General features: G+C 41.1%; 1 protein-coding gene across 11 annotated transcripts in view; it reads right to left on the bottom strand.

Annotated features, from left to right (window-relative positions):
• Positions 1-19,024, bottom strand: part of PTPRT (protein tyrosine phosphatase receptor type T) — a 582,374-nt gene that overhangs the window by 23,821 nt on the left and 539,529 nt on the right. For all 11 annotated transcript variants that reach the window (XM_080557602.1, XM_080557611.1, XM_080557610.1 and 8 more), the window contains 8 exons: positions 13,587-13,663; positions 12,615-12,651; positions 11,181-11,278; positions 9,291-9,407; positions 7,844-7,998; positions 4,933-5,068; positions 3,776-3,925; positions 552-725 (listed from right to left, as the gene is read on the bottom strand). In XM_080557602.1, coding sequence (XP_080413728.1) covers positions 552-725; positions 3,776-3,925; positions 4,933-5,068; positions 7,844-7,998; positions 9,291-9,407; positions 11,181-11,278; positions 12,615-12,651; positions 13,587-13,663 — 944 coding nt within the window. The remainder of the gene's footprint in view (positions 1-551; positions 726-3,775; positions 3,926-4,932; positions 5,069-7,843; positions 7,999-9,290; positions 9,408-11,180; positions 11,279-12,614; positions 12,652-13,586; positions 13,664-19,024) is intronic.

The following is a 19,024-nucleotide window of genomic DNA, read 5'->3' as shown; positions in this document are numbered from 1 at the left end:
GCCTATAAACAAAGTGAGGGCAAACGCCTTCAGACAGATTCGCATCAGTTTTACTCGTGTCCTTCAGCCCTGAAGTTTTTTGCACATCCAATCCCTGTACTCCCATATTCTTAACTGCAGTAGCTCAAATAAATCACTCTCCACACTGCAAACTACTCTTTTCAAAGAGCTGACCTGGCAGCTCCCCGTGAACGTTTCTTTTCCAACTTATGCATCAACCAGTGGGAAGAGTTGGCCCACCACCTCTTTGTTCGTCTGCCTTTCTAACATACAACCTCAGACTGCATGCTCAAAGGCTTCTTAGACAAAATTTTTGCAGCAGCCTGAGGCAGAATGACATAGACTGTGATTTACCACATTACCAAGTGACACACTTCTGTAAAGCAGAGAAAATCCATGTGGCTTTGCCCAGCCTGGACAGATCAGACTCAAAAACTGCAGGGAAAATAAAAGTCCTTTTGCTTTGGATCCATTTCTCCCAGAAGAGAAACCCAAGAATGAATAAACCTGGTGCGGACTAGGATCAGTGGGGTCCGCGGAGAGCTGCTTACATCCATGAGTGCAGCATTGATGTAGTTACTTGACTCGCCATCCACCGAGATGAGGAAAGGCAGGCACCGGTCCAAGGGCAACACATCCATGCAGCGATTCTTGTCATGGTTCCTTGGCAGAAGCCCGATGCTGCAATCTTCTGGCCGAACACGCGGTGTCACAATATTGAGAGTCTGTGAAAGTGGGGAGGGAAGAAGGGAAGGAAAGACAGAAGCAGGCTGAGTGTCTTTGAATTCACATCCAAAAAGGATGCCATCTGCACAATATGTTTATTCTGAAGGTACTTAGAAGAGCAGATCTTTGTGATCCCAGAGAATGAAAAAGAATGAGCACGGGGGAGCTTGCTGCAGTTATAATACATCGCAGTTTGCACATCCTCCCGAGGTGCTCTTCCAAACACGGCAAGCTCCAGCAGAAATGCAGGGCACTAACCACCTTCTAACGATTTCCAGCTGTAAAACCCCACAGCAGCTAGTTAACACTTCTGCTCTTTCTAGAGGTTGGAAATAGCCATCACGGTTACAAGCTGCAGCTTTGACCTGGTCATGGAGTGAAACCTCCTCATGTTTCTGCCATCCCTGGGGTGGACAAGTTGCAGCTTTGATCTGGTCATGGAGTGAAACCTCCTCACGTGTCTGCCATCCCTGGGGTGGACACACACGTCCTGCCCCTCCAAGTGCACCCTGTGCACGAGCACCTTGTGCTCGCCCAACCCGTCTGACTGGGTTCACGTCCTCTGGTGATTCCTCGGTCAAACTATTGATTTGTCTGAACAATACACACAAAAAAATAAGAGAAAGGAGGTGTGTGTGTGTGTGGAAGGGGGCTTTAGTTTGCTTGTTTGTTTTTAAACATGAAAGTCGAGCTGTTGCCTCTATTATTTAGATTGCTCCTTTCCTTGTGGAGAAACACACGGTATGCGTGCCTTACCTAGCCATACCTTATCTCTGGGGTCTTGCTGCCGGTCTTTTACCCTTTATCTATCTTTCCCACAGCTTGACAGAATGTGTTTCTTTAAATGTAATTTTCTTTTGTGTTATCCACTGCGGATGCCTCCTGACAAACCAGCCCCAGGTTACTCAGCAGGTGTCAAAAACAGCAAATCCAAGTGAACGCATCTTAACACTGTCACTTAAGCTGTGGTAGATCAGTGGCTATCTGATGGCATTCCTCTTTTACTTGTCATGTTTTCCTCTCCTAAGCAAAGCCCACGCAGTCAAACAGTGAAGTCCTTTGCAACCACCAGATGAACACAGAATATTTAGGGGCCAACAATTTTTACAAAGAGATTGACTTCTACAGGGAGGTTATGAATGGAGAAAGGACAAACATATAGGAACATACACAAAGTAAGTAAAATTTGAAATAATATAGTTGCTCTAAATTATGCATAAAGTAGATGCATAATTTTTGAATTTATGCAAAAACTTTATTCTACATAAAGTCCCTTTGTTTAGAGATGGGAAGCATCCAGTCTGGCAGGGGAAGCAACATGAAATTTGAAATCTCTGACAGTGCAGATAATTAGGCAGGTGACTTGTTAGTGATTTACTCCTGTCTATGTTACGTCCTTCCCCTCACTCCCTTGTATTTGTGCTTACTCAAATTATGAAAGCTCTCCTGGATGAGCTCTTGTATGTTTAGGCGATGTGTAGTGCATGAGAAATCCATCCAGTCTTACCTGAGGGACAGTGAGACCTAAATAATACAAATTGCACCAACACATGTAGTTAGATCAAGTGGTTCATAAAGATTGTAGAAAAAGATACCATCTTCTGCATTAAATTCAGACAATTAGGGATGGAGAATGCTCCAAGCTAAAATCCTGTAAAAATAACATTGTACAACTAGACAGCAAACAAACTTCTCATGCAAGGTACGGAGGAGCATTTCCTTCCCAAAGGAGCTGCCAGCCCCTAGCAGCTCAAAAGAACAAGCACACAGGCAACAAATCTCACTTCGTATCATGACAAAATAAGCACACTGAACGGTGACATTTTTTAATACCATAACAGCATTTGATGAAGTTAGGCTTTGGTTCCTTCACGCCAAGCATCCAGAACCAGAAACACTTTTACAGATCTGATATCACTTGATAAAACCAGATTTTTTTTTAATTGAACTGTCATCAGTTGAGATCCACATACTTTATCTCACTATATCAACCCTGATGATTCTCTGCAAGGTTTCAGATAAAACACATTCTCTTGTTGCATAGAGAGGGAGCAAAAGAGACACCTGACTCAGACTGGGGCTCCTGAAAAGGCACTTTGCTGGGAAATGGAGGGACATCTCCCACAGTTAAAGGAATCTCCATCTTTTCACTGTTGATTTAGAACAGACTCTTAATAAATAGCAGAGGTCTCTCTCTCTCTCTCTCCTTTCAGTCCAAATCACCTTCCTCCAAATTGCCCACAATATTACGTTTTTCCACATGCTGGTGTCAGTTGAAAATCCTGAGGGGACTTAAAGATATACTGGGAATAAGGGTAGAAAGTTCAGCTCACAATTCTGGAGGGTGAGTTCTCTGCTGTGCAAGAGGAACAACTCCACAGAGCTAGTGGCTTGTGTGTTCCAAGCCTCGGTTTATCAGGGTGGGATAAGCAGTGGTGTTAACACAATGTGGAGCATTCCTCATTTCATCACTTGCCCCAGGTAAACAGTGCTACTCCAGCACTTGCTTTATTATATGTCATTCCAGTTCTGGCCACCAGGCACTTGTAAAAACATACAGAGTGAACTGAGGGCTTCAGTTCATCAAGAATTAGTACTAAAGAAAGTAATGCTCACTGAGCTCACTCTTCACTCTCTCTTTGTATGGAATTACATCAACAAGTTGATTGTCAAGACTCTGAAGCAACATACAAGCCACAAGAACAGTGCATAAGGCACCTTGAAGCATAAATGTTTCTGCATAAATTACAGAAGGAAATGAACAACTGAATATTTGCTGAAATGAGAAGTACAATGTTATCCGTAAAAATTAGTATCCTTGCTCTATTGAAGTGATGGGAAACGTTCCTTGCCAGAGACTGAAAAACCCCAAGCTTAAAAACAAACCTCTGCCTGATCCAGTAGTAACACAACAAAAATCACCTGAAATCAGACCTCAATTCAGTGTCCCCCTTCCCTGCTGTGATGGAAACCACAAAATGACACACAGAAATTGTTAAACACCTTCAGTACACCAGCTGTAATGACCGAGATAGATACATGAAATTACCTGAAACTCATCTTTTATCTGGCTGGAATTAGTCTGTGGATCTAGTCTGCTGATGTTGTAATATATGGATCTGAACTCACAAACTGGAATGGCCGTGTTGCCGCAGAGACATGCCTCCAAAATGGCATCATGGACAAATACATACTGCTCCTGTACAGGGGAGGGGATAAAATATTAAAGTTGTATTTTCAATATAGATCATGAAATATCACACTTTTTTTTTTTCCTTAAGTCATGCCTGCTATGCATATTTGGCGCTGTTTCATGTGGAGACAAATTACACAATGTGCTATGTGACAGCTTTGTGAGCATATTTCATCCATCATTGAATGTGAGGTCTCATGTATTCGTTTCAAATTTACAAGTCAAATGGGAAGTCACCAGTCTCAGAAATGCTGGGACAAAATGGGACTGGGCCAAGGAGGAAATCAGGGTGTAAAGCTTGTCTGTTGGCAATCGCGAGGCAATGGTCTCTTCATTGCCAGGAATGGATTGTGCTTCAGACCTATGATACCAGCAGCAAAAATTACAGGACTAACAAGTCTGCTCCACCCGTCTTTTCAAAACTCCTGGAGAATATGGTTTTCTGGGAAAAGTTATTTCCCTTAACAAAATATGGGATATGGGCAGTCCAGCAAAGTTTAAGTCCTTCTCTGTTCCAGATGACTGCTCTGTCCCTCAGGAGGGGAAGCACACACGTAAAGCTTGTGTAGTGGAATAGCAGTCCCATGGGAGTTTGTGTAGCTGCTAAATGGTACATGATGGAGCAGCTTGCTTCATTGGCACCCTAAGCTTAAATCAAAGATGCTTCATTTTTTTTAGCTTGCAATTTATACAAAATGGGTACTATCTGAGTCTGCAGTACACCTATGAATGAGCCATGAGAGGATTCAGGAGCTGGCTTTTCTACTGTGAGAATAAAAGTAATCAGCAATGCTAAGAACTAAACTTCAAGGTTTGCCTTCCTGTCTCGAGACCCTGAGTAGTTGCGGGTGAATGTGATTCAGCGTACATCTGGCCATGTTTAGCAAAGAAAGTTGTGTATAATCTCATCACAGAGGAGGCAAGTGTTGACTTAATGAAATGCTGGGCTCCTGTCGAGCAGAGGAGCCGACGGGAAAGCAGCACATGGTAAGAGGAGACCTGCTGGCACCTACCTCCGTCTGCACCAAATTGACCCTTTGGGAGCGCAGCTCTCGCACACAGTTAAATATATCTACCACGCCTTCGTTCTCTGCCATGTCAAGCATGATGTCGATGGCAATAAAGCACCCTGTTCTCCCGGCCCCGGCACTAAAAAAGAGAAGACAGTGATCAGGGGACTGTGGAGAGGCAGGGCTTTATGGAGGAGAAAATAACTATTACAAACACAGCTGTCTTCTGGAAGCTGCTCCCCTCTCGTGTCCAGTTAAATTGGCTTAGGATTTAAGGGAATGAGGTGAAAGAATGTTTCTTGAAAGGGAAACAGACCCAGGAAGGGGGAAAGAAAGTTTTGTTTTCCGGAAAATCAACAGAAACATTACTCAGAAAAACATTTGTTTTGGTTTTACGGGTCAGTTCACCTGCACACCTCTCATCAAACTGTGGGAGAGCAGCCTTCAGGTTGCAAAAAGATACAGCCTGGGAGGGCAGGGGAGCTGGGGGGGCTTTTCCAAGGGTTTTCTTTCCATGGGACTTGGAAAAGACATGCCCATTTATTCAAGCGGGCATGATGAAACGGTCCTTTGCCTCAAACACTTCTTTTCCCTTTTTAATCAGGAGGAGGTTGGGTCCCAGGCAGGCTGATTTCAAGTTGTGGATTTTAAAATTACAGAGGGGGGAGCCTGAGGCCACTCAAACCCTTCAGTTTAGAACTCCCAGCTGCATGTGAGAATCAGACCATCTCCTGCAAAGTGTGTTGTCATTGTGTCCTCCTTCCCACCTGAAAAATCATCCAAAGCTGTTTAGGTGTGAAGGATGAAAAGAGGAGAACGTCTCTTCACATTATGCCGAAGAAAGAAGGAAAACTCAGCTTGAATCAGGGAAACTTCAGTTGCATGAAAACTCCAGCAGAGCCAAAAGCAAGGAGATATGAATGACCATAAATTAATGGACCAGATTAATCAACTGCTGAATAGAGAGAAGATATTTTTCATTTGCAGAATTTTAATGAATAAGTGGCATTTCCTCTCTCTTTATCTCTCAGCTTTTCAGAATTTTAACAAATAGTTATAACATTTCTATATTTAGAGGACCCTGGCACTTCATAAATATCGAATAGTGATAATATCCAGCCAGGCATCGGTAGGGAGAATTTGGTAATTACCACTTAAAGCAAGTCATTAAAATTCAAAAGCAGATAAATAACGGAGAGGAAATGGCATTTATTCATTAAAATGTGAAGGATGAAAAATTTCTCCTTGCTTTCTTGGTGACGATGAATCAGGTTCAGACTCCTTCCAAGGCCAGACCCATGTCACAGCACCAAGGCAGCAAATTCAAGCCCTGAGATCTCGGAAAGAATTCCCTTCTGCCAGCTCCTCTGGTTTAGCCATATTTTATTATAAATCCGATTCATTGCTTGCTCATTAAAAAAAGAAAAGGAAAAAAAAGAACAACCACCAATAAACAAAAAGAAAAACAAAAACCACCCCAAACTGTTGAAAGATTTAGCTGATTTTCCTTTTTAAAACGATTGTGGGGCATATTCTCTCTCTCTCCTCCTGATCTCAGAGGGTGGCACTAAGAGGTAGGTGCCTGTGGAGTGCTCAGGGTGAGATCTGGGGGCAGCCAGCTCTGCTCTGTACCCTCGTGCTCCATCCATGGCTCCTTTCCAGAACAGGTGCGCTGAGCTCTGACCAAAGCACTGCACAAGTAGCTGCTCCAAATCCAAACTTGTTTTCTGCAGCCAGGCACTCTGAATTTGAAGTCATATAACAACGAGGGTTTGCTTAACTATGGTGTGTTACAGGAGCAATCATTTTATCTGGAAAGCCAAAGAAAGGACACCTACCTATGTCCAACACTCACTAACACAGAAAATTCTTTCTGAGGTCTGTTACCGTCTTCTGATTCACAATGCATCATCCACATAAATTATATAAACTACAGATCCAATCTAGCATAACACCTCCCCCCAATTTTTCCTTTGCTGCAAGTTGCTGGTGATAATACTAGGAGAGTTAGAAGAAGTCAGGAGAGCTGGTTTCTCTTCCTGGCTCTGATGGCAGCCCTGGGAGTCTCTGCTCTCCCTCCACCATTAGCATGTCTGATGCATCTCTGACTGTTAGTTCTGCATATCGGGACACTCTCCTACATATTCATGTACTGCCTTGCACAGTAGGGTCTTAAGCTCAATTGGAAGAAGATGGTGCTGAAAGAGCACACCAGTAGCAGCAGCAGCCGGGGAGGTAGCCAGCATGCAAATCAATAATCTGAATTTTCATGGCTGTAAACGAAGCAGTCAGTTTTCCTCAGGCATTCGCCTCTTATTTACTAGCTGGAAGACACTGGGCAGGTTTTCAGTCTGAAATCCCCATTCCAGATCCTGGGCTTTGAGAAGGCTAAGATGCATATGGCAGGTATCCAGACCCAGGAAGACAAAAAAAACATTTGAGATAAAACCTAGTGTACCCTAGTACAAAGCTGAACTGCAGTGCACATGGGTACAGAAAAGCAAAGTTGCTTTAAAATTCCCTGTCTGCAGAACTCTTTTTTTTTTTGTTGTTGTTGTTTGTAGGCATCATCCCTACTGCCACGTGAGGTTTCTTGTAGATAATGACTAGACTGGCTGTCCCAGATATTTACCATTTTCCCAGCTCTACTATGAGCATCTAAGAGAGTATGGGCCACCAGAGAGTCTTCTACATCCGAATAGCCCTCTCTGACCTACTTATATCATCTCCAGTTCACGCCAGCTAAGCTCCAGAGCTGCCACATTAGAAAAGAAAACCAGATTCTACTTTGTTTCCCTGGGAGGCCCACAAATTATACTCTTAAACAAACAAAACATGGTTATTGTCAGATGAGAAGAAGGAAAAAAGCTAAAAAAGCTGATGGAGGAAAGGCTCAGACAGAGAGTTTGCATACCTGCAGTGCACAACAATAGGTCCTGCTTCTGGGGGGTTGAGAAACTTCACTTGCCGAACAAAGCCTAAGAGGCCCGTGGCATAGCAAGGAACCCCATGGTCCGGCCAGCTGGTGAAGTGGAACTGCCGAATCTCTCGGATCTCATGGTAGCCTTTCTGAGGAGACAACACAGCCTCTATTTTTCTTCCATCAGACTGCAATCAGCATATTCTCATCAGTGCTCCCTTCCCTCACGCAGAGGGCTGAACAAGCAGCTAGCTCTAATTACGCGCAGGAACATGTCCTATACCACTTTTCACTCCAAGAGATTTCAAGGTGAAGGATTGAGATGCGTTCCAACTACAAATGAACCGGGTAACATACAACCAAGGACTATGAAGGTGAATGTCAGCACCTGTGTCAAACCTGTGGTCTTAGGGTTCAAAACCAGCTGATTAGGACCATTACAGAGTGATGTCAATCCCAGCATACCAGGCCTGCACTTATCCAGTCTGCTTTGGTGATATCTCCAAACCATCACTCTCAAATCTTTCTTGAGGCACTGAAGCAACAGACTGGGGAATGAACACCTAAATAATACACACACCCTAGGCAACAGGAGATTTTCTGCTACCTCCTACCAAATAGGGCAGAAACTGATACTCAACCCCATCACTTGGCCTTCCTGGTAAAACCAAGTTACTGGTGCAGGAAAACTGACACCACTTGTATACGTCCTGCCAAGGGTAACACACAAGTGTCAGTTAGCTGTGACATTTTATTGCACAGAAAACATATGTGAGAGTCCACTAACCTGTCAGATTTTGGCATTAGCATTTCTTACCAGGTTTTTTAGTGATTCAGTGGAAGGTGTACGTGGTATGTTAGTAAACTGGAACAATATTCCCACTGTGGTTAAAATTAAGTTGTCTTAGTAGGAATTTTTGAAAAGCTTTAAAACCACTTAGTGAGTGTTTGGAGAGTGATTTGGAAAGACCTGGAATACTCTGATATTTAGACACCTGATTATTAAATATATATAACAAATCTTCTGAATCCTGCTGATTTAGGGACAATTTTTGTAGTCGAGCCTGTATCATATTTCATTTCTATTGAAAAGGGATCACCTCTGGCATCTATTTAACTGGTATCTTTTCTTCATCTATAATTTTCCACTGTGAAATGGGATAGTTATTATTCCTGGCATACAGTCAACTACCTGCTGGCTTTTGCATGCATTTAAACTTCATGCACTGTGGATTCTACTTTTGTGGCTATATAACAATATTTGAGTAAAATCATTTGTCCAAAATTGGAATACCTGTCAAAAATTTAGGTTTCTGAGGTGAAACCTAGCCGTACTGTAAATGTTCCTATCTCCGTATCTCTGGATATGCTTCCCAGAGTTCATGTCAGATCAAAAATTGAGTGTTATAACAAAATTTTAGCTGACTGAAGATTTCCTTACCTTTTGTACAGTAAATGTGCGTATGACATACTCTGCCAGTGGTTCTGTCTCAATTAGTGTGACTTTAATATCGCCATAGACCTCTGTGTCATCTGGCCAGTACCGAACACACTTCACCTGGCAGGAGGGAAAGAAAATGTTGAGAGAAAGTCATTCAAGTTGAGACAGAGCTGACACATTTTACTCCACTTTCAAGCTGAAGATGACACAAAGTGGACTTTCTCGTGATGTACAGACCATGCCAAAACTGAGTAAATAAATGAGATCAAAACTCCCTTAAGAAATACAGAAGTTTCCTCTGTAGTGAATACAAATTAAAGCATTAATTTAATTTTTTTTTTTTTTTTTAGGATAGCCTTTCTTAAATTTCCACAGAAGCCCAGACCATATGTCAGGTTTACAGAACACCTGGCAGTCACTACCATCACCACCTTTAAGAAAAAAGTGTTCTTGTTATTGTTACTGTGATTTCAAACGGTCTCTGTACAGCTAAACAATTTCAGTTCATAGGGACTGTGCAACACTTGCTGATGCATTAAATTTATTTGAGTTTAAAGCATCCCTTATCAGATAAGGACACAAATTTGACATTTATGATGTGCCTGAGCTTAGGCTCCTGAAAGAAATCTCCTGATCATGTGAACACATCCTAAGCTTAGCTACTTTCAGAAGCCATGTGCAAAACCAAATAAAAAATAAAAACTGGGGCTGTGAAGCTCTAGAAGGGACATATAGGATAAAAAAAGCTATGAAGCTATTAAATGTTGTAGCATGAAAGGGTGAAACAGCACCTAAAAGCTGAGCTGACTAGGTACACTACAGAGCAGCTTTCATATTCCAGTTCTAGTCATAAACGGAAGAGGATTTATAAATATAAAACATTATTAATTTAGGTTTTTTGTTTTTTACACAAAAGAGTTTATTTCAAATTGAAGTATCAGTAGAAAGTAAAATAAAATAAATAACAATAAATGAACAGAATCAGGTGGCATTCAACCATGAGATCTAAAGGAAATCAAATAAAAAGCAGCTGAATTACTAACAGTTGTGAACAATCAATTGCTTAAATGTTTTTTTTTTTTTTTTTTTTTAGTACAACAGGAAGGTGAGAAACAGAAGGACAACATTTTAAAGTTATGGTTTCTGGCTGAGAATCTCTCTAAACCAAAGAGTCTTCACTACCAGGAGTAGGGAGAATACACTAAGGAAAGCACACCCCAGGTGTGCCATTCTCTTATCCCCTAGAGCTGGCCACAGTGAGCCTGTGCCCTTTGAGTTATCCACATTTGCTCCCGCCCTGGTCTTTGGCAATCGCTCTGTGCTTACACAGGGACTCCTGGTCCACCTGCGTCCAACAGAGTGAAGCTGTGGATGGTTAGGAGGCCAAGGATGCTGGGTGGCCCCAGGATGCAGCTGTGCATGGTCTCACACCACCATGGAATAGTGATATTCTGAAATGATTAGAAACTCTTGGCTTTGAAGCGTCATTTAAAGAGCTCTTTTGATCAGCTCAAACACCAGTCACACGTCCTCTCCCCTCCAGATTTTTTTTGTGGGTAGGGAAGTATTCAAATTATACAGATAAAGAATAATTATTATGAAAGCACATTTTTCCCTCTGTACTGAAAAGGAGACAGCTCCTCAGCTAGCATAAATTTGTATAACTCCGCTAAAGTCAAGGCTTACACCAGAAACAAGATCCTTATTAGTTTGGAATGGATGCAGCTAAGTATTACAAAATCTAGCATTTTAAAGGAAAAAACCCTGAATGGATTAATTCATTCCCTCACTACAGTAAGCAAAAAGCATTTCACTTGCCGAGCGTGCCTGCAGCAGCAACATGGTGCTATACTGGTTTGGTTGTATTTGCTGGGAAAATGGTACCCTTACCCTGCCCACTTCCACCAAGTTGGTGACCATGACAACACTTGCAGAGTTTTCTTGCCAAATCATTCTCCAGAAATCCTTCACTGTCTCTTGCATCGGCCCTGGGGCAACAGAAAAGACAAAAGGACATCTTCAGAGAGTGTAATTAATGCCAACAACCCATTTCAGCTATTTCCTAGCCACTGCCCTGTTCCAACATGATCCTCCTCTCCCTTTCAGGGCATCTCTCCACGATTCAGGGTTATAGACACTAAACAGCCTAGAGCTCTTTGAGGCATCAGACACCTCATCCTTCCTTGCAGCAGGTATTTAAAGTTCTAGCATGCTGGAAACGGAGGTGATGGCTGTATTGTAAACAGCGGAGATAGCTCCTGTAGGAAATCACATATAAGCAATGGGAGTTGGATGCACCATGCAGTCACTGTGGAATTAAGGCTGTATTGAAATTTTTTCATGTGATGCAACACAAATTCCTCTATTTCACATTTTAATATTTACTAATTATGAAGGAGAAAACATGCATAAATCCACCATTTTTTGAAGTCCTCCCAGAGGAAAAAAATTCAGGCTCCAACAGCCAAACAGCAACAGATTTATTAGACTAGAGGCTCTCTCTGACTGTTTCTTCTCCTCTATGCTGCAGGTGAAATCCTTCACCCAAACGTCACCCAATCCTGTCCAAATTCCATCCTCCATGTTCTTTGCATTGCTGCATTCCCTATACCCTTATAAACCCATATACCAATTTTATTCTGATATGTTCCTTTACTCCTTCAACAGGGACAAACCAGCAAGAAAGTCATGAAGTGGAACTTAAGAATGGGGTCATTTATAGTAACAACACATATGTAGGAAAGGAAGGAATGCAGTGAAATGAGAACAAATAATGGTAGAGGAAGTGGTCACAGCAAAACAGTTTGCCCAGCGATGCAGGAAAACAGCATCCTAGTGCACGGAACAGGAGTAGGGAGGCTCATCATCTAACGTTGATAGCTCTCAACATTGAATTGTGTTGGTTAGCTTCTTTCCTTTTTTTTTTTTTTTAAAAAAACCCCTGAAGGCAGAGGAAATTTCAACTAATTTACAGAAGATGGTGTTCTAATGCATTTTCTAATAGTTCCCACCAACAAAAATTCATCAGTCTCAGGCATATTCATACTGCCTTCCCCAAGCAATTTCACTCCAGAAGGTAAACCCAAGCTCCGTTAAGTCCCTTTTAGTTCGAATCACATACTTCATGCACAAAGGGCACATTATAGGTCGCACTGCCACCTCTAAGTCTTACTCCTGCAGCTGAGATTTTGAGTTTGAGTGTCTTAAATATCTCGGAACTTCAGATGTTCCCAGAACAGAAGATGTCACCCTAGAGATAACTCCTACAGCAATTTAAAACAGCAGAGGTTTTACAAATATATAGACATACAAGAATGAACTTGCCTTGAGTTGCAATGTAATGACGAGGCCGGTGGTACCCCTGGAAAACATGAAAAATATGGTGATGGTCTGAGATCACAGTTAAACAAAGCACAAGAGCATGCATTTTATACCTTCCAGATACCAACGACTGTCATACACTTAACGGTGTACTAACAATGGTTGTTGAACACATGAAGATAAAGAACTAGGCTGCCCCGTGAAATTTTAAGTGATGGTATCTCACTCAGGTTGAGTAATAAAACCCCCACAAAATCAGAAGATCTCATCATAGCAAAGAGAAAACAGGAACGGAGCAGTTTTCACTATTTGTTCAAAGAATAAAAGTGCTATAACTAATCCATGGTCAGCTCTGAAAACTAACACAGAAAAATGCATCTTCGTGTTTGAAAAACAAGAAAGGGGTGGGTTTGCCCCTGTATGATAACACTGAATGCTAGTAGTATGTAATTTTATGAAGTGCATTTTTCAGTTTCTTCTATTAAAGAAACTCTTCTGAACAGCATCATGTTCCTAAGCATTAGGAGATGCATGAAAGAAATGCACGTTCATTTGACAATTCTGCGTGTGCAAGAGTTCGCTTTTTAAATGTTATTTTACAATACTCTAAAAAAAAATGTCAATCCACTCATGCCTTCTGTCCTACGACTTTGTATCCAGTCAGTAAATATCAGATATCTGTTAACGTTATTGCGAGGGGCTGATATTGATTTTCACATACATCGTGCATTTAGCCCACATTCCACTTATGTTTGTGGATCTGTCAGACACAGGAAATCTCCATCTGTCTAGACTGGTCAGAAAGAATAAACTGGAGGCCAAGAACCTTCTCCCTGTCTCAACATGATGTCTGTATAACTTTCAGCTGTCATTCATATCAGACCAGCAGTCTGTCCCTACATGAGATGCACCAAATTGGTAAGCAGACTTGTCAGCAGGAGTGTTTGTCACTTCAGGAATGTCCATGAGCCTTACGTCGATGTAATTGGCGTTGATGTAGTCAGAGTGAGGATCCCCATCCAGCAGTTGCAATCTCACCCTTGAATGATCATCTGAAAGAAGGAAAGAAAAAAGTGACAGTAACAATAAAGAGGAGTTTGTCAGTGCTTTATTTTATCTGCCGATTCCTTCAAGTGGGTAATTGAATACTTATAGTAGTAAAAAATGAAAGAGTATCAGAGCTATTCCTGCTCCTACGTGCCCTCTTGTTTGTACTTAAGATGTAATGTTTAGATCTTTAAGTTAGTGTTCACTCAAACTCAACGTTCATTAAATTCACTGCCATCTCTATAAATTATTACAGAGCTATACGCAGACCACAGATGTTGCTTGGTTTGGGGTCTTTGCAGGAAGAGCATCTCCTTTACCAGAGCCACCGTCACCCTGGGAAGTAACAGCCGCCTTGGATTCGTCAGGTTCACATAAACTGAGGCAAGAACTAACAGTCAAAACCAGGATAAAAATGAGGTTGTGACAAAGGTATAAAAGATTAAAGGAGGATAAAATGACAAATGAAATCCTACAACTAACAAGTGGGGCAACCCAAGGAACTGAAAGAAAATACCAAAGGAAATCAGAGCAATGCTCTTTCATACAACCCGCAGAAACCACTGCAGCAAAATGACAGCAAGGCAAAGTGAGAAGCTGTGTTCAAGACAAAAAAAAAAGTTCATATTTTTAAGGACATTCAAAGTTACTTTAGATAAGGCAATAAAATAACAGGTATCAGTCTTTTGATACTCTCCCAGTATGTTCTGCAGTTCAGGCACAGAAAGGAAGCACCCCAGCGGGCAGATTATGTCATGACTAAGGGAATATTTTGATCTTCCTCTGGAACAGCTGGTGCTGAGCTCTGTCAAAGGAGGTACTCAGCGAGCTGGGCCATTGATCTGATTTGGTCAGGCAATCCCAGCCCCGGTATCCAATTCATTGCAAAAGTGTTATCTAAGAACCAGTTGCTTGGGAAAGGCAGTCGGGTTACGGAGGTCACAGCCAGGCCTGCTGGGCTCATTTCTGAAGGGTTTTATAATGAAGCAGAATACAGATTCCATTAAGTTTGTTTCCTCCCTGCTAGCTATGTAGACAGTAGCTCCTACGCAGTAAAGCATTAATATTTAGAAGCACTTTGCAAAATATGGACGTAGGCATGATTTAGATTCAATTAAAAAGAATCATCACAATAAAACATAAAAACCTGAGGTGTGATTCTGCAGTAACTCAGTCAAAAAGGTTTTAGTCGTGACTTAATTAAACATGGAATCAGATAATAATTGTGAAGACAGATGTACATACAGTTCTGAAAAACGGGATTTGGATGTATATTAAATATTCATTTGCTCATGTAAAGCAATGATTCTCATACTCTGCTCATTGTTTGGGTGAAATTTTCACACCCAAAAAATACAGCCACGTTGTTGTATTTATCAAATGCCATATCTGCATTCCAAAATGGTTTTGCTGGTGAATCCTTCAAAAGCTCTGCTATATTTGTATTAATAAATACAAACTTCGCAAATGCAGGAGGTATCTTTCTCTAAGTGCTGATGTTGCTCCCAGCTCCAGACAATTACCCATGCTCAAGGCAAGCACACTAGGAGTTGCACTAAATCATGTGTTTAGACAGACAACAAAGGAATTTATACTTAGAGCAATTCACACAGACAGACAACGAGCTGATTAAGCTGGACATCTGATGAAATACACAAAATCTCCTGTAGACAATTTCACACTTGCAATTCAAGGCAGGAAACTAAGCTAGTTAAGAATCACACAGAACAAAAGCAAAGAAAAAAGTCCCTAGGGCTAATGGTTGTGAGGAGAACATTTGCTAATCCTTCCTGTGATGCCACAGTATAATAATGTTATGAAAGTCTGAGCTTATTGCAATAATATAACTTGAAAAGTCATGAGACCCAGAATGACCCTAATGACAGGTGAAAAGAATCTCAAGTTAATTGTTTAAGTGGGACCAAGACACTGTCTACGTACAGTGTGTGGCTGAAGTGCTCTGAACAGCCCTTAAGGAAGAACTTACTTCTCTTCAGTTAATAGAGCCAAAATCACAAATCACATTTCAGCTCTTTGAGCCACTCCTAAATTAGAAACTTAAAACAGACAGGATGAATACTTCCCCAAGGGACCTCGCTGTGAAAGACCTGAAAAGGACGTAGCATAGGTCTATGAATTTAAGACAGTTATGCATAAATAAAAGGTGCTCTGTAGCTATTAACAAGTGTTTCTTTTGTTCACTTGAGCCAAAGATAGTTATCCTATCTATCTATAAAGAACAGGAAAGGATGAAGAAATGACCATTGGAAATGAATGATTAAAAAAAAAAAAAAAAAGATATTCAGGTTTAGGTCATCTTATATTTTGGATTCAAAAGAAAAATGTTTTTAGCTGAGCTTTGCTTCAGGTGGATAGAATCTACAGTACGTCATCTCATGTTTTATAAAAATGAGACAATACATGTGGGAGATTTACTTCTCTGAAGAGTGTGAACAGTGCACCAGAAAAACTGTATATGTGTACATATACACAAAATATTAATGATGTGCAAACGGTGTCTTTAATCATAAGTTCATAAGTTTAGGAGACCATTCTGAATAGAAGTTCATGAACTAACTTACCTTGTAAATCACTTTCTTTCCAAAACTTTTATTTTCTTTTTAAATCAAGAGCGACAAAAAAACAATGCAACTTACTATACTATTAACAGCAGTACTAATTGCCTTGTACTCAGTCTTTTCATTTACAGACTTTAAAGGGCTTTTTAAAGAATGGTAATTATATTCATTATATCTACTCCCAATGGCTAGAATGTATTCCTGATTCCACATCTTTTCCACTGGACAACACTAGCCATACAGACAACATATTTAAGCATACTGAAATGTAAAGTGTTGCTCAACTCTTCTGTACATTCATCAGATGTCATAAAATCACCATGCGGTACAAATGCATCATAAGAAACTTTAGAAAAGGAGAGTAACAAGACAAATTGTATGTCTGTAATATTCAAGGCTGCAAAAAAATGGGAGTAGATTTACAGATGTATATTTGATTTTGTTTCTCTCTGTTGGCTATAGTCGGTATGCAAGTTAGCAGAACTCTGAATTCGTATGAAGAGTACTTTGACTGAAAATTGGTCTTAAAACAGATTTCAAAAATGACAAGAATTTCACTGAAAAACATTGTGCTCCCATTTTAGTACAAAGATGTTATCATTTGAAACTTCTGTCAAAATTCCCATTAGTGATCATTTGAAATATCACTGCAATTTTTCCACATACCATTTTGACACCAGCACTGGATTAATCTCATGCAACTTTCGCCATCTAAATATTATGCAGCTAGTCTAAATTGTCTGTCATGGTTCCCCACATAGTTGATGGAGAAATGCAGACATCTTTTGCAATGAATCAACACAGTCCTCCAATCCCATCCCCAGCGATCCCACACTGTGCCTTGGGAACAGGGTAACAGCAAGGTGTGAAACCTACCACGCTCCCAGGATCACATACCATGGACACTGCGCTGACAAGCAAGAACTTAGGCACTACAGAAGAAACCATGAGATAAAAATGCTTGGAAGATAAGAGATTTACATTCTAATTCCAAAACTGACATTTGTTGTTATTGTTTTTTAAGCATTATCTTTGTTCATGGACAAGAAGTCCATTCTACCCATGTTTCAGCTGGGAGCTCTGTTATCCTTCTCTAGTGTCTGTCAGTTCCACCGCAAAAACCTCATTAATTCGCAGTCTTCCAGCCCAAAGCATATGGCAATCAGAGCACAAAGAAAATGAAGCAGGTTTCTCTCCTGTCTTTTGTTACCAACTCCATAGTTTTTAATGGACCATCACAAAACGTTAAAGTCATTGCCTAAGTGGGAAGATGGTGGAGCTCCACTGCAGATGGGAGAACTGTCTAAAGAAGCACTGGTACAAGCATCCCTGTGAGTGCTAAGCTCCTCCTGTAATAATATGCTCAGAAAAGGGATAAGACAAAAGGGAAAGATAGTGCTCTCCTGTAAGTTAAAGTAAAACACAATCCTACATCTCTACTTTCTCAGCTCTCACCTGAGTGTTTTTACACTAAATTTGGGGATGAGGAGAAATAGAAGTAAAGATCCTATACAGCTTTTGGATGTTTTCTTTTCTATGTAATAGGTCCAGCTCAACTCGCAAGTACAACACCTCTCCCCTAACCATCACCTGCTGATGCACTTTGAAAGTCTCAATATCAATTAAAATTGCCCTAAAGCAAATTTAAATAATGTAGATTCAGTACATATATGCATCTACTACCTGCCCTTGCTCCCTAAGATGGTCTGCAAAGACAAACTCACCAGTTTTTACAACTAAAGCACCAGTGCATAGACCGTGGACCCTGTTGATGTATCACAAACTTCAAGTAGAGCAGCTCCCTAAAGCATGGTGGATCCGTGAAATTACAGTTAGCAAAAAGAAACCATCTTTTCACCATCAGCAATGGATCTCTGTGGTCATACAGACACCAAATCCATTCCCTGGCTTTCCCTTTTCTCTAAAATCATGCCAAAAGTTCCAGACTGAAAGGAGCCCTGAAAAGTCAGTGTTTAAAGAATGGAAGAGCTTAGGACTCTCCTGCATCTCCTCCCAGTGAACTGATACACCTGCAGTTTTGGTTTGCAAATCTAAAGAGAGCAGATGTTGGGGCTGATCGACGTTTTCACAGAGGCACAGTGTTAATACAGGGTAATACCACTGGGAAAGTGGTGAGCTGAGTAAAATGGTCCTGTAAGTGTACTACTACCCAGGAGGCCGTAAAGACAAGATCTAATCTGCTGTGAATCACTGAGCAATGCTACTTGTTGCAAGACCTTATAAACCCACATTTTAACAGAAATCTCTGAAGCAGCTACAAAAGTTAGATTCAAAACCTGACTATTCAATTCAGTCCCCCAGAAAGCATGCACTATGTTGTTTCAGGACTAATGACACGGCGACTGTGGTTAAACAAATAATATTAATTGACATCTGCAACGTTTTACCAAATGCACCAGTAAGAGCAATCAGTACGTACTCTGGGTTTTACCAGCAACTGCAGCTCTAGCACAACAAAGCAGCTAAGGGTGTAATTGTTTTCCGCCTCCTCTCCTCTGCTCAGGTGTTTGCACAGTCTGTACCCACCAAGCACAATTCATTTTCATGATCCGCCTGGATGGAACTGCTCTCCTGCTATTTTCAGCTCTGCTGTCAATTCTCTATTCTGGATTCTGTCACTGCCTTTACTCGGGGAAGTTGCCCAACGTTACCCACCAGTATGGTCTGGCTCAAGGCTTAGCCAAAGACAGCAGTGATAATTTTGCACTGGTTTTACAAAACATCTGATGAACATTATGCCCCTTCCTTGGGCATCCTCTCTTCCTT

This window comes from Anser brachyrhynchus (genome assembly GCF_964034855.1).
Source record: "Anser brachyrhynchus genome assembly, chromosome: 16".
NCBI classification, from domain to species: domain Eukaryota; kingdom Metazoa; phylum Chordata; class Aves; order Anseriformes; family Anatidae; genus Anser; species Anser brachyrhynchus.
The sequence above is the reverse complement of the archived record's forward strand: the minus strand, read 5'-3'. Positions and strand labels throughout refer to the sequence as shown.